The sequence below is a fragment of the Sinocyclocheilus rhinocerous genome, unplaced genomic scaffold, assembly GCF_001515625.1.
Source record: "Sinocyclocheilus rhinocerous isolate Xijiao unplaced genomic scaffold, SAMN03320098_v1.1 scaffold57, whole genome shotgun sequence".
NCBI lineage: Eukaryota > Metazoa > Chordata > Actinopteri > Cypriniformes > Cyprinidae > Sinocyclocheilus > Sinocyclocheilus rhinocerous.
In genome coordinates this window covers 1,997,247-2,012,535 of record NW_015652130.1, presented here as the reverse complement: position 1 = coordinate 2,012,535, position 15,289 = coordinate 1,997,247, and the positions used below count along the sequence as shown (strand labels likewise).

Genomic DNA, 15,289 nt, shown 5'->3' with positions numbered 1-15,289 from the left:
ACACAAAGCAGCACAGCACCAGACTCTGAACGTGCAGCGCTCATGAAATCATAGCCTTTTGAAGTTTAATCGTCACATTCAGCCATATCGCAATTCTGGTCTTTCCAACCCCCAATTTAAGACCTCTTGAAATCATAATTAAGACTTTCTTGTACAATTTAAGACTTTTTAAGGCCTTAAATTTGATACAACTAAATTTAAGACTTTTTAAGACTTTTTTAAGACCCGCGGAAACTCTGTAATCATTCATTAATGTAAAATGTAAAATATAAGTGCACTACATTTGATTATATAGATTATATATGCTAAAATATATGTTGTAAACAGTGAAGCTTAATGAAATATATTCTTGTTAAAAATCTATTTAGTTTTCGCCTTCATATAACAAAATATATTTCAAAATGTATTTCAGGAGCAATAAAATAAATTTCCAGTCTTACAGTAGCCTACATTTAGGCTAAATGCAAATAGGGATGGAATTGCCTACTTGAGATCAAACCTAGATTTATGATTTAATAATGTTCATTTTTATGGTAATATAGTAATTTTGTGGAACATTTTTTTTTTATTATTCAAATATATGTTCACATGTGTTATAGACAACAAATAAACTTTTTCTTCAAATTTGAAACATCTGAATGTATTTTCTTGGATTGAAATATATGGAGGAAAAAATATATTTTTAAATTCTTTTAAAATATATTTTAATTTTTAACATACATTTTCAAAAATAAAAACACATTGGTAGAAGACATATTTACATATATTTTAAAACATGTTTTAGCAAATATATTTTTGGCCATTTTTTTATCATTTGAAATATCTGCAAATATATTGCACAATATATTGCACATTTTTTGGAATATACTTGTAATTTTTTTTTTTGCCAGATGGGATTTATATTAGTTTTATTAGCACTTACGGGTCATCTTGCTATCCTTGGGTAACTGCATCTTGTGTGTTTGACTGCTGCCTTCAAGACTGTATACAAAGCCCTTCACTTCTTTATCAAACACCTGTTAAAAAAGAGAAAATAAAATCAATGAAAAGACAGATATGCTTCAAATAATGCTCCGCAGTAGTATAACTTAGTTAATATATACCCACAATATCTCATGGGAGAAAAAAAAAACCTTGCAAGGACTTCTGCACATACTGTTGTGTTAAAGTTAGAAGCTATTTGGGCTGCATTCTTTAGTGGTGTTCGTGATATTGGTTAAATTCTTTTTTGCTGCTAGTCATATTATCTTTCAGGTAGATGAGAATGTAAAATGATAACCATCATCTAGTTCTATCTGAGATTATTTACAGGGCAGATTCAGCTATACAAACTGTGTCTCTAAGAATCTGTATTCCTTTTTACGCCAGTGCATACTGTATTTCTAAGGTTTTTCATCATTATTATCTCTAAGGTTTTCCTTTTCTTTTAACGTTTATTTCTGAAGGCCAGCTTCTTCATGACATGCCTTAGAGTCTTGGCTACAAAAACAATTGAACAGTTTCACCATTATTGCCCAGGAGATAAAGATACAGTTCATTGAACATGCTGACTTTGTGACAACATGCCCCATTAGTGCTGCATGTTGTGAACACTATGAGGTAAGTTGTCAAATGGGAGGCCTTCATTAAATTGCCTGTTATTGTCTTTTAAACTAAATTTAGAGGAAAAACTAGTATGAAACACAGCGAAATATGGCGATATTGAAATTTATATCGAATTATATATTGAATATTTTTTCTAAGACCAGTTAAAAACAACAATATCCCTTTTTCATTATAGTAAAATCTGTCATTAAACATACTTTAGTTATTGAAGATTTCCTGCCATATAGTTTCCATTTTGCCACAGGGTCTTTTCCTTGTGCGCTGAAGATGTCAACCGTTAGACCACCCTACACACACACACGCACACACACAATGAGAAACACTGAAAAGAATTGCAGATACTTAGCGAATGTTTAATGCTTACTGTACCTGATAATCGTTCCTGAACATTCTTCCAGACGATTGAGATATGAAAAAAGATTGAAATATGAAGGCTGCTTTATTCTGTCGAATTCGAAACGAACAAAAGATGATTCATAACCACTGCCGCACAATGACGGTTATATGGAACTATCAGGTAACTGTAGCAGTTGTTTTTATAATGTTAACTAACAGACTAGCGCAAAACATATTTTAACCACGTTCACCCAGCAAAACGAAAATCCAAAAGTCTCGGTCCGTTTAGTCATTTATTAGTTGTAAGAGCTATTTATTCATTAAAACACCTATGTTGGTTAGCCGATTAGCTAATACACAGGCAAGCACGGCGGTAGGTCGTTGCTATGGCAACGGGACGCTATCAGTTGGCAGTCTGATTGAGAATGCCATTTAATTCCAGTTCAAGCAAAATGTAATGCGAATTTAAATAAAACGTCAGTAGAACTTAAACAGAAAGAAATTCTAAGCAATATAATTGCTATGTGTAGTTTTATTCATATATTTGTTTAAGTATGAGTTGCCCATATCATTATCTATCTATCTATCTGTCGATCGGTCGGTCTGTCTGTTGAGAAATGTGAGAGGATAAATAAGGCTTCAAAATAGTCATGTTTCGTTGTTGAACGTCTGTTGGACTAATAAAACATACGATGATGACTGAACTGAATGTTTTTTAATTGAATCTTATATACGAAATGTAATTTCGATTTGAATTCTAATTCAACATCCTTTGGGGCATGATAGCCTATTTTAGAATTCAATTCAGTTACAGATTTGATGATGCATATATACCACACCTCGTATACAGTATGTAATTATATTATATATTATAACTTTTAACTGCCTAAAAGTATGTCCCATAATACTGAATGTTTACCATGTTCATGTACTATGGTATGTACTTAAAAATACCTTGACATTATGCCATGGTACCATGGCCTGTGCTAATTGTTAATTAACTTGATTTTATCTGAACTACTCTATGTCATGGTTACTATGCCTCTCTTCACTCATGCAGAATGTCTTAATATTGTAGACACAGAAAGCGGACTAGTGCATTTTGAATGACAGTGCAATTGCATGTGTTAGAAATAACATCTTCCTCAAAGTCTTGCAACACCTTAGACCCACTGCTTTAAGTGCATTGTGAATCATTCATCACTGTTGAATGGTGAATGTCAAATGCATGCGTTTTTGTAAGTCAGAGATTAAACTTTCAGTATTTTTCCTTGTGACTCTGGAGACCGGCATCAACAGAGAATTAGTATTCATTGTGCAATGTGCAAAAAAATGAAATATTATCTGTTGAGTTCCTATCCATGATAATTTGGAGAGAGAAGCGTGTCTTGCATTTGTGTGTGACAAAGGTTTAACTACTTTGAGCAGATGGTGGGTCTTTACATGCATTTCAATACTAATGATGCAGCAACTGCAAACTGCTCCCCAAATTGGATTTTGGATGGTTTTTAATAAGTCTATTACTAAGCAATGTAAATTAAGGCCATTGTCACTGAAGGTCAAATATGTAATTTGATGGCAGCTTGGAACATACCTGAATAGACACACTCATACAATCAATAAGCTAGCAACACTATTCAAAACCACAAAGGGTACCACTTCATAATGAATGCAGGCAATCTGTTAAATATTGAAAATTATTACCCAGTTTTCTGTAATTCCCTCAGTGATAGGTGACTGCTGAGCTGTCATTTCAGATCTAACAGAAATGCATTATGTAGCCCTATGGATGCAAACAGACATTTACATAATCTTCTGTCTAAATACATTTGCAGAGATCATATTAAGATTTTTACTGAATGCATACTGCACAATAAACTGTGCACTTATAATTACTGCTGTTGCCAGTGTTAATTTACATCAGCATATATGCATACAGTAAATAAAATTGTGCACTAAGTGAATTATCAGCTTGTTTTGATGTAGATGTGTTTACATAATGTTGAGTTGTTTATTCTGTAATTCATTTTTGCATATTGTTTTTTTATAATCTCAATATTGCTCAAATAATTTCATTTTTATGAACTATTCCTTTGAAAATAACTTGGCCTTTTTTAAACAAATGCATGCCTTTATTTAATGAAGCTATTTTTAATATAAGCACTTACAGTATAAAAGAAACTGTCTACTATGCAAAAATCTTATAGCTCATTGTTATCACTACATTTTCATATATATAGGAATGTAAAGGCCAACCTCCTTTTAAGTGTAAGTTTGATTTTATTACTTTGATAAAGCTGAAATGTCTCAGAAGGCCAACATTTTTCTATGTTGGGGTTATAATTTTCAGGACCACAAAAGGCAAAGATAACAAATGGACTTTAAATATCTCATTCACTGTAATGGTGATGAATCCAGTCTATTTGCTATTATTTTGCACTTAAGCATCTGTTGTTTTATCTTTGTATCTATTTAAACATGTCTCTTGAGGTTCAGTTGGCTGCTTGAGATGCAAACTGTATAAATATATCTAACTATGAAATATTGTCTTTGCTCTAGAGAATGGCCTCAGCAATTAACCTATAAACCATAGACTTTGTAACCATCATTCCACTGTCACGGAAATGTGACAGGAACTTCAAGATTTCTTTGTGTGGCAACAACTTGGAAACTTTTCCAAGTATACATGTAACAGCTTTTTTTTTCAAAGCAAAGCAATTATAGGGAAAATAATTGTGCTGTAAAACTATTTTACATTGTCCGTCCCTGGTGTAGAGAGAGTTTTTTCATGTGCCATACACACGTAAACAAGCTGCTAATAAACTGCAAATTATTCACTGACAGAAAGTCAAAAGGAGAGTGGCTCAACAGGGAAACAAGCCCCTTTGAACATTTAATGACTGTCTTGTTTTTCTGATTGAGGTGTGAAATGTTCCTCTAATTAAATGATGAGAAACTTATTTCAGACATCTGGTCCTGGTGACCTGTACGTAGAAAGTAACGTATTAGTCTTTTACAGTATATTTTCTTACATATCTTGAATTGTATTCAGAATTATTCTGGTTAGCAATTTCATGTGTCTGCTCCGGTACAAGCACAGGCACTGTAGGCATGGTAGCTTACGCAAAAAAATATTGCTGCAATTAGAATAAAAAATAATTTAATAAGTAATAATGCCTTGTTTCAACTTAAAAAAGTAAGTGTTCATGCTTGACTTGAAATTATAAGTTTAGTTCATTTTAAGTTCAGTAGTATCTCAACAAATTATGGCATACCATCCCAAAAGTTATAGTTAGGACCATAGGTGTTGGCAAAGGACTGCCTAGTCAATCACTGAATCATTATTTCAACCGATTCACTCTCAAACAGCAATTTATTCCGGAAAAGCCATCTATTACATTTCAATGAATCATTGAACCATTCACTCAACCGATTCATTCAAAAAGAAGTTTATTCAGGAACTACACCTATGTAGGAGTTTATTCTGCCTTGAATCTGGGACCATTTCTGTTGGAGGAGCAAATATTGTGACAATAATGTAAGTTAGTTATGTTATGGTAGTTATGTTAACAATAATTTATTTGATTGAATTGTTGTATAAAAGCAATTTGGCAATCGTCCTGTTGGTCTGAAAATCAAAAAGGCTACCTCATCGTTTGTACGGAACAACGCATTTAAAACGCCATTTCAACCCCATAGAATGGGATTTTGCATTCTACCGTGCTGCTTTATTGTTTTTCTAGGTAAACACTGTTTAGACTGACTTCCTTTATGGTCATGTCTCAGAGTAGTTTTTCGTGTCAAGTTAAGAAGATGTTGAAAACGCTTCTCAAGACCATCAGCTTCTTCAAAATCCCTTCTAGCGTTTTCTAAAATTATTAACCAGTATAAACACACAAGTTAAGAAGATAACACTACTATACAGTATTTTACTAGGCCTACGTGATATACTACTTATATACTTATTACTCAGTGGTCACTTTCAAAGCTTTGTATTGGTAAAAACTTTAAAAGTGTTCAAATTGAACAAACTTGAATCCAAAGTGGGGAAAGTGTTACGTCAAGCATCACTTACGCAAAATTCCCAATCGTGTCGGTTTCTGTTGACACGGCGGATAATCGCCACACAAATGTAAATGTGACTTTTATTGTACTAATTTGTTTCCAAGTGTAGAAGTTCAGTTGAAAACTGCATGTTATAAAGGAAACTCAGATCTTGAGACTCACGTAGTGCTGCTGCTAACTAGTATTAATGAGACGCTCTTCTACATCACATCTCTTCTGATTCCTGAAGCATACATTGTTCCTCTTTATCAAAAACGACCTAGTTATGTCTGGACGTCTTATAGAGGAAAAGATAATCAGGATACTCTGTTTTATATGGCATGTGATATGCTCGTATTGATTTAGCTTTGTTCTAAATTCAAATTAAAAGCACAAGATAAAAGCTCTAATATTACAGCAGAAAATGCATTGTGAAACCCCATTCATTTGTAATATCCTTATTCTTGGTCTTCTTTAAATAAATATGAGCATGTGTTGGTACGCCTACTGGTAAGGGAGCTGCAGATCTTCTTTTCTGCAAATGTCAAAGGTTCAGTCGAGTGGAGTGAAACTCAGAGGCCAAAATACATTAGAAAGCTCTCTAAGCAATCTGCCTTGACATGCAATGTTAGTGGCCCTGCCATGAATTGTGACACATGTCATGGACATTGTTGCTCACTGAGTGAGTGTGTGATATTTCTTTGTTATGACAATACCATTACCGCATGTCCAAAAGCATGAGCTGTGGAGGGCTTATGGAAAAGTGTTCTGATATTTCTGTGGATGTCTTTTACACAGCCTAGGGTTGTTACAGACTGATAGGCTGCTATAATGAAAGTGAATAAATCCAAAATGACAAATAGGAACATGGCATTTTATTTTACAGGGCATTGCAATGCAGCCAATAAGGTGTCTTGAGAGGCTTTTCAGCATGTTGCTATGTAGTTTCTAGGGTGTTTTCGAGGAAGTGAAAGGAGGATAATAACTAACATTTGTTATTGTACACGTTTAAAACTCCTTTAAAAATCACAATTTTAGAAGACATAGAAGTGTTTTACCTGGAATCTATTAAGTGAATATGCAGCGCTTCATCCAGCGGAGTAAAGTGCTCTGGATTGCCTCAGTGTTAGCGTGGTCTGCCAAGAACAGAAAATCAATAAACAGCTTCCACTTCAGTTTACAGTCATTTAGTATAGACATTATGTTTGTTTCTGTTCATTGGATGCATTAAAATCTCTTCACGTTTTAACTGTATGTGATGCTAAAATAGCTGTGGGTGATAATGGCACACAGAGACTGATCTTGGCACAAAAATTGGTGGGTTGTGCACAAATACATGCCTTAAAAACTTTATTAGAGAGTTATAGTACAAGCAATTCACCTTCAGTCCAAATGTAATTTTGTGTGTCTATATGTGAGAGAGCGCTGTACATTCACTACCCCCACCGACAATTCCTGACGGTACCGAGACTCAAATCTGCAACCTTTGGGTTATAAGTCCGACTCTCTCACACACACACACACACACACACACACACACACACAGAGGTTTGTTTTTGTGAATTGTGGGGACATTCCATAGGCGTAATGGTTTTTATACTGTACAAACTGTATGTGCTATTGCCCTACACCAACCCTACACCATACCCATTTCATTATACAAATTTGTGTCCTCATATGCCACAAAAACACGCGCACACACACACACACACACACACACATATACATACATATATATATATATATGTATATACAGTACATATATGTATATATGTATATATATAGGTTTCTGTTAATTGAGAGGCAGTGTAGCTGCTTGACAGACGGCAGAGTAACCTTGTATAGAAGAATTTTTTTGTAGAAGAAATAATGGGATTTATAACATTCAGAATTATAAAGACACTTATATGCAAAAAAGAACAATAAATACAAAGGGAACCGTTTAGAACTAAGATTTCACCTCATAGCATCCTAAAATATCTCGTCCTTCCGAATGGAAAACTAGAACTGCAAGAATGTTTCTCCATTTCAGAGGAATTTGATGTATTATTAACCATGGTACATGAAATCTGAGGTAGGCGCTATGAGACTATTTGAATTACTCACGCAACAGTTCTTGGAAACACAGAAACAGTGGCAAAAATATATTTTTTTACACCAATTTATACATACAGCAGGTTAAGCTGCTAGTTTTCAACAATATAATGGTTTAATGAATGACTGAATGAATTTTAGCACAGGTGCAAAAACTCCCACTCTAGGCCAGTTGTTTGGTTTGAACAACCTTTGTACAGTATTGAGTGTCATGAGAACACTAACCAGATGGTAATGATTAAAGTCATTTTAGTTCAGCCCATGAGCCTCTTAACATTCATCTTACTTTACTTTCCTATTGAAATATCAATGCAAACATGTTGTTGCACAGAAAATGCAAATGTATTTTCCATTGGTTAAAACACCAGTCATGAGCAAGTAACTTTACCAAAGCACATAATTGTTGCAAGATAATGTTCTTTATTAATAGGCCACTAAATATAGGATTCATTTTGTAAGTTCCCGAAATGGGACAGGAAAGGTTGCAGAAAAACCAATACGGGGAAGAGGACATTAATCACAGATTTCTCAAGGAGAATTAAACTGACCTTTTGGCAGGCCAGGAACACACTGAAACTCTTGCTCACTCACATGAAATATGCTGCAGTAACAAACACAGCTCTCACTGTTCTCTCAGAGGGAACGTAAATGGTGGAATTTACTCAAGGATATTGTTATACAGTGTTTTAACAATATGATTGACCCCGATTTGCCAATGCACTCGGGAATAAACTAGAGAATTATAACCATTTTTCACTTTGTCTTGTAAGTGAAAGAAAAAGTGAGTGAATTGTTTTGTAAGTTGTGTGAAATAGGATTTCAGTTTGCTGGAGGCTTGTATCATATCTCTGCACTCGACCACCTTAATTAAGCAGGCCGGCAAGTCCATCACTCTAATTCTCTTCCATTCTCTGTCTCGCTCTCATTGCTATCTCCCATGTCCCCAAACCCCCCCACTCATCTTAAACAAGCTGCCGAATCTGTCTCCCTCACTCGCTTTCACTCTCATATAGCGATGACTAATCCCTCTGTCTGGAGCCTCAGGCTTTGCGACGGCTCCCGCTTACATACTGACCTTTTCCCGCTCCCCTGGATTACTGTACACTTTTAGATTACTGTACAAAACAGAAGAGTAAGAGAGTGCCGACTGCTCGAGGACCTTTGGCTTCGCAGTTAATGAGTTCCGCTTGTGTTTTCCCAGTAAGTCGGTGATGGAAAATAAAGGTGAAGAAGCAAACAAAACATTTGTGAGATGCAAAAACTTCTTTGGTGTTTGGAGTACAGGGTGGTGTGTTTAATTATTCATCTGCACAAAAGGAATGGGAATTACATTACTGTCGTAATGTCCATCCTCTATGCAGCTTACAATCATTAAAGTGAAAATTCTTTAAATTCAACATAAAACAGCATTCATATCCCGTTTTCACTTCATAAAGCAGCAAGCAAATAAAAAAGCGTTTGACATTGGAACTCTATGAGTCAAAGTAATAGAAGCTTCCATTATAAGCACATATCGGTTTATTTTCCAAACTGAAGGACAAGTGGAAAGTATTTCCTGTAGTGACTGACAGCATGTCATGAATGCTGTCCATAAAAAAATTAAACATTAGTATTTTAGACTGTCAGTCTGTGTGTTGGTGAGGAGTTTTCAGCGTCTCTTTCTGCAGATTATATTAATAGGCCAGTAGGGGGCAGCAAGTAAAAGTCTTTATGAGTGACTCATTGGGCCCTATCATACACTTGGCTCAATGTGGCTCCAGGCGTGATGCAAGGGATTTTTGCTAGTTTCAGCTCGACGCAGTTATCATTTTCATGTCCTACGCCATGTTGTATAAATACCAAATGTATTTGTGCGCCCATGGGCATGTTGGTCTGAAAACGAGGTGTGTTCAGGCGCATTGTTGGCACAATATTTTAAGGCAACTGAAATAGACTGCGCCATTGACCAACTAAAACCTGGTCTAAAGTCAATGACGCAGTATTTTTTTTTTTTGAAAGAGCGCATTAGTAATATGTGCCTATAGGCATGTGCACAACATGCATACAATCTGCTTATTACACACACAGGGACGTGCAGCAGCACACAAACATGCCAAATATTAAAAATTAAAGGATTACAATGTAAAAGATTGTTATTGTGTACATAAATATAAAAATGCCTACATGTCATAATGGATAGTCATTGCATGTATCAGAATCAGCCTGTACCTATTTGCTTGCACACGAGCAGATCCGTTTCCTCTCTGGAGACGTGTTCAGTCTTTGCGCTTGCAAATTCCGCTGTGTAAATAGCGAATCCGCCATGGAGCGAGCGCAACTGGCTCTTAAAGGGAATGGGAGATAAAACTCTAATTGGTTCATTGCACGTTATGCCCAAAACACACCCATTACTCATTAAGAGAATAGAGACAACCCTTTTAAACCCTTTTTGGTCCCGGTGCCGACCATTTTTCTCGTCATTAAACTAGCAAAAGTGGATTCGGACATGCCCTAAGTGCACCTGCGCCATGCGCTTTAGACCATGCGCTTAGATCGTTAAAATAGGGTCCACTGAATCATTCACTCAAATGATTCACTCAAGAATGTTGATTCATTCAGGAATGAAACAAATGACCGTATTTATAAGTGAGTCATTGAATTATTCATTCAACCAGTTTGTTCAAAAACGGTTATTTATTCATTATCGAAACAAGTGACTGTATATAAATGGGTCATTAATTCATTAAATCCAATCGTTCAAATTAAATAGTGAAATCAACATATTAATTTCAATAATTGAAGGATTCGTAAACATTTTCTCGAAAGTCAATATGTTAATACTTTAATGTTTCAGTGTCTATGCTAACTGTGACGAGTGGGGGTGGGGCCGAGAGCGACACCTGCACCACTCACAGGTCTCGAGTCCCACGGAGGAGCTCCGGAAGGATAAAAGGATGAGCTACGACATTGAAAGACGAGAGGACCAGGCCTGGATTTTATTTTGTGTTTTGGTTCTGTTTGTGCGCGACAGTCGTCCGCGAGGGGCTGTCGCGCTATTTTGTGTTTGTTTATTTTATTAAAGTTTTCTTTGAGCGTTCGCCGGTTCCCGCCTCCTTCTTCCCGACCTACGAACGTTGTTACACTAACATACAAAATGGTAAATACGATTACTAATGAAATCACTAATAAAAATTGTATTTAACCTGAGACATTCATTTAAACAGGGGCGTAGCCATCATTTCAGAAGTGAGGGGGTCAGAAATGTTTTATATATATATAACATTACAATATAACATTTCTGTAATCTATATAACCTACCAGTCAACAGTTTTTGAACAGTAAGATTTTGAATGTTTTATAAAGAAGTCTCTTCTGCTCACCAAGCCTGAATTTATTTAATTCAAAGTACAGCAAAAGTACTATATATAATATATTATATAAAATATTTTTATTATTAAAACAGAGACTATCCTGTCTCTTTGAATTTAAATCTATATTTATTCACACCGGCTCTTGAAAACCTCTATGCGAACACAATTGCCCGAAAAAGTGCGGAGGGCGAATTTACGTGATATTAAAAGTGGGGGGGACACGTCCCCCGCGTCCCCCGTGTAATCTACGCCCCTGCATTTAAAGTTGTGTTTTTGTAAATCTACCTGAAATGTAAAAGTCAACCCATGTTCTATTCTGTACCAGGAATTTCCATTAAAAGCAGTCATTAGAGCGCGCCTCTCTGTTAGATAATTTATCTGAGGAGCACGCATGATGGATACACCAGCTCTCTTAGCCATGATGCATGTTTCTGACCTCTAAAGGATTACATTATCAATAAGAGTTATCTGCCGCAAGGCTCCGTGCGTGCAGTTCAGCGCACTGTAAGCTGTAGATCTCATGAAGAACATGTTGGCAACTTTGAGCACTCAGCTGAAACACAAGCTGTGTGAAGTCCTCCTACATACATCTATGCTGTGCACCTCTGTCAGATTTACAACATCCATGATTAATGTGTGTTTTTCGGGCAGAAAATATAATATGAATTGTGTAAAAATAATTGTGTGCTAGTTTGACTATGATGTTAAAACTCTCTTTTTTTAAAGAGAAAAAAAAATCTCTTTATTCAGTATTCTGTTTCGTTCCGAGTTAGAGTTATTATTTATCTAATAATATTTATTTATTTACTTGGATTGGTATTGAATCTTCGCCCACGCTGTTGTTTGAAGAAGTGGTGAAGTGTAATTACTGTTTATGTATGAGGTAAATAAAAGCCAGCTCTAAATGCCATTTGAAGGCCACAGTTGATTGTTTGTGCAATTGCTACAAAATTGGGCTGAAGCAAAACATTTACGCAGAGAAAACGTGCTGATAGCTATTATGTGTTCTTCATTAATTGACAATGAGTTACGAGAACAACATAATTCAATGCAAAGCCAATATTTAACTAGGCAAAAAGCTCTTTGTGTTGCAGATAGGTGCAGAACAATCATATTGTTTAGGGAATATGTCATCAAAAAAATCAACTGCTTTCACAAAAGGATGCCAGGTTTCAGCAAATCAACTTTTCACTTCCTAATCCATGTGTTTCTCTTTTGTGTAATTTTAGCAAGCTTCAGTTAAAGAGCAATAGTACTTGTAGCATTTAAATGTCACATTTTCTGAATGAGCACTGAGATATTCGATTGCATGTGCTTACACACACACACACACACACACATACACACATACAGGTATATATGGTTTATGAGGACACAAATGTGTATAATGACATGGGTACTACAACGTAAACATGGTTTATGAGGACACTTCCTGTGTCCCCGTAAAACAAAAGGCTTAAAAAACATACAAAACGGTGTTTTATGAAATTCAAAAATTGCCAGCAGTTTCCTGTAAGGGGTAGGTTTAGGGGTAGGGTTGGTGTAGGGCAATAGAAAATACAGTTTGTACAGTATAAAAACCATTACGCCTATGGAGAATCCCCGTAAACCACAAATACAAGTATGTGTGTGGGTGTGTGGGTGTGTGTGTGTGTGTGTACATACACACACACATACAGTGATGGTGTTGGGTGTAATGCATTACTAAGTAATTAATTACTGTAACTGAATTACTTTTCCCTTGAGTAAGAGTAAAGGATTACTCTTTTCTGTAATTTAATTACAGTTGGTTCTGATATAATTGCATTAAATACTGTACAGACTATAGATCAATTCTATATAAAGTAGTGGATTTAATGTTAAAATGTATGTTTTTTTTATCTAAACTTATCCCTGTAAATACTTTGGTATTTACAAGAAAAATGTATGCAATTTTATATTATTATTTGAAAGAATGAAAAGCAGTATTAATTAAGAAATTAAATAAGAAATTAAAAGCAGTTTGATGACTATCCTTGTATTGTTCATCTAGTCGAGGTTGAACATTTTTTGTATATTTCTAATAACCTTTTCATGTAGAAAAGATAAAGATGTGTGTTGCTGCCAGGTTCATGTGAGTTGAAATGTAATAAATAAGTTTGCCTGAAGTGAATTTTTGAAACATGTCTTTGAGGAGCGGTTTTGTTCCAGTGCAAAAGCCTTTTTGTTCTGGATGTGAAGGTTGAAGGCCACGTTTAAGTTCACCCTTGAGCATCGTGATGTATCCCAATGATGTCACTTCTGCTGTTATTTGCTAGTTTGTTATAACACTATTCATTATATTATGTGGCCTCGGTGATATCATCCAAAAGGAAGATATTTTCAGAGGTGAAGCAAGTTATTATATTTTGATGAAAGCTTATGAAGACTGTTTTTTTCTTTGGAATAGTGTTCAGAGTGCTCGAGAAGCAAACTGTGAGAACAGGCCATTGTGAGTGTCGTGTCGCTTTCTCATTGAGTTGTCTCATACATAGACATGCTCCTCATATCTTGGCATGCGTGATATTTGTTCATCAGCATGCATAATTACCCATCACAATCTGTCATGCCAGATTTTGTGTGAAGGAGACTAATTAAGTGCAGATTGATAACGAGCCTTTGGTTTTTACTTAGCAGCCCAGTAAGAGGTGTAGGGTCAGCCGGGAATGTTCCCCAACCTGGCATGACACAAAATCGTGATTTGTTGGTCGTCGGACTTGATAAAAATACACTGAGATGTTTTTATGAAGATTTGGGTTTTAACATGTTTATTTAGTGTGACTGATTACAAAAACATGATAAAAGTAAAGTGATAGGAAACCATTGAACCATTCACTCGGTCCTGTACATATTCTGCATTAATAACAGATTGATTATTATCATTACCATCATTGGAATAATTAATCCGTATCATGTATTTAATCTATTCTTAAAAATATCAATTATTAGAATTTAGAATTAAAATTTCTGTAACACTTTAGAATAGGGAATACTTATTCACAATTAACTACGAGTTTTCACTCAATAAATTTCAAATTTTTAATTTTTTTTTAATTAATAGTTATTAAGGTAGTTGTTAAGTTTAGGTATTGGGTAGGATTAGTGGTGTAGAATAAGGTCATGTAGAATAAGGCATTAATATGTGCTTAATTTGTACTAATAAATGACTAATATTCTAGTCATATGGATGCTAATAAGTAACTAGTTAAGAGACCCTAAAATAAAGTGTTACCAAAATTTCTATCAATAATTGTCTATAATAAAAACTAAGAAGGACATGAAAGTCCATGCCAATGGAAATGTGCTATTATGCACTGAGTTTATTTGCTTTCTGTGATTTTGATTTTAATAAAAAGCCTTTTGATGGTTGCTATTGTGACCATTTCAGATAATGACAGCCGCATCCCTGCTAATTGCTTTTATTTCAGTGGAGGTACTTGTATGTTGCACTACAACTTTACAGTATTTCTACAATTCAATTAAATCATTAAGCTGAGAAGACAGCATCTGTCAAGAACATAAATGTAGAGCTCTCTCTGGGGCCAGACAATTTTTAATAATTGTGTGCTTTTTGTCATGTTCTAATCAGACCGGCAAAACTGCTTCACCCCACAATACTATGATTAAAGCCCTTACGAGAAGTACTGACTCATAGACAGCCTTGTGCCTTGATGGGCTTAGCGTTTATTGGAACATTGCAATAGCCTGTACCTCTCTTGTGAATTTGCAATTAGTATTCAGTTTGTTTATGATATGTGGATTGCTGTAATAGGAAAAGCACTGATGATAATTGTCAATATAGTTTTTAATACATTAGTAAAGTATGTTCTTCATGTTGGAAT

At 35.2% G+C, this 15,289-nt stretch overlaps 1 protein-coding gene across 1 annotated transcript in view; it reads right to left on the bottom strand.

The window, feature by feature from the left end:
* LOC107713532 (uncharacterized protein C3orf67 homolog) overlaps positions 1-1,995 on the bottom strand; it is a 32,189-nt gene extending 30,194 nt beyond the window's left edge. The window contains exons 1-3 of the mRNA XM_016519065.1: positions 1,975-1,995; positions 1,803-1,892; positions 923-1,016 (exon numbers count right to left, since the gene is read on the bottom strand). Of these exons, the coding sequence (XP_016374551.1) occupies positions 923-1,016; positions 1,803-1,892; positions 1,975-1,995 (205 nt within the window). The remainder of the gene's footprint in view (positions 1-922; positions 1,017-1,802; positions 1,893-1,974) is intronic.
* Positions 1,996-15,289: the final 13,294 nt, after the last annotated feature.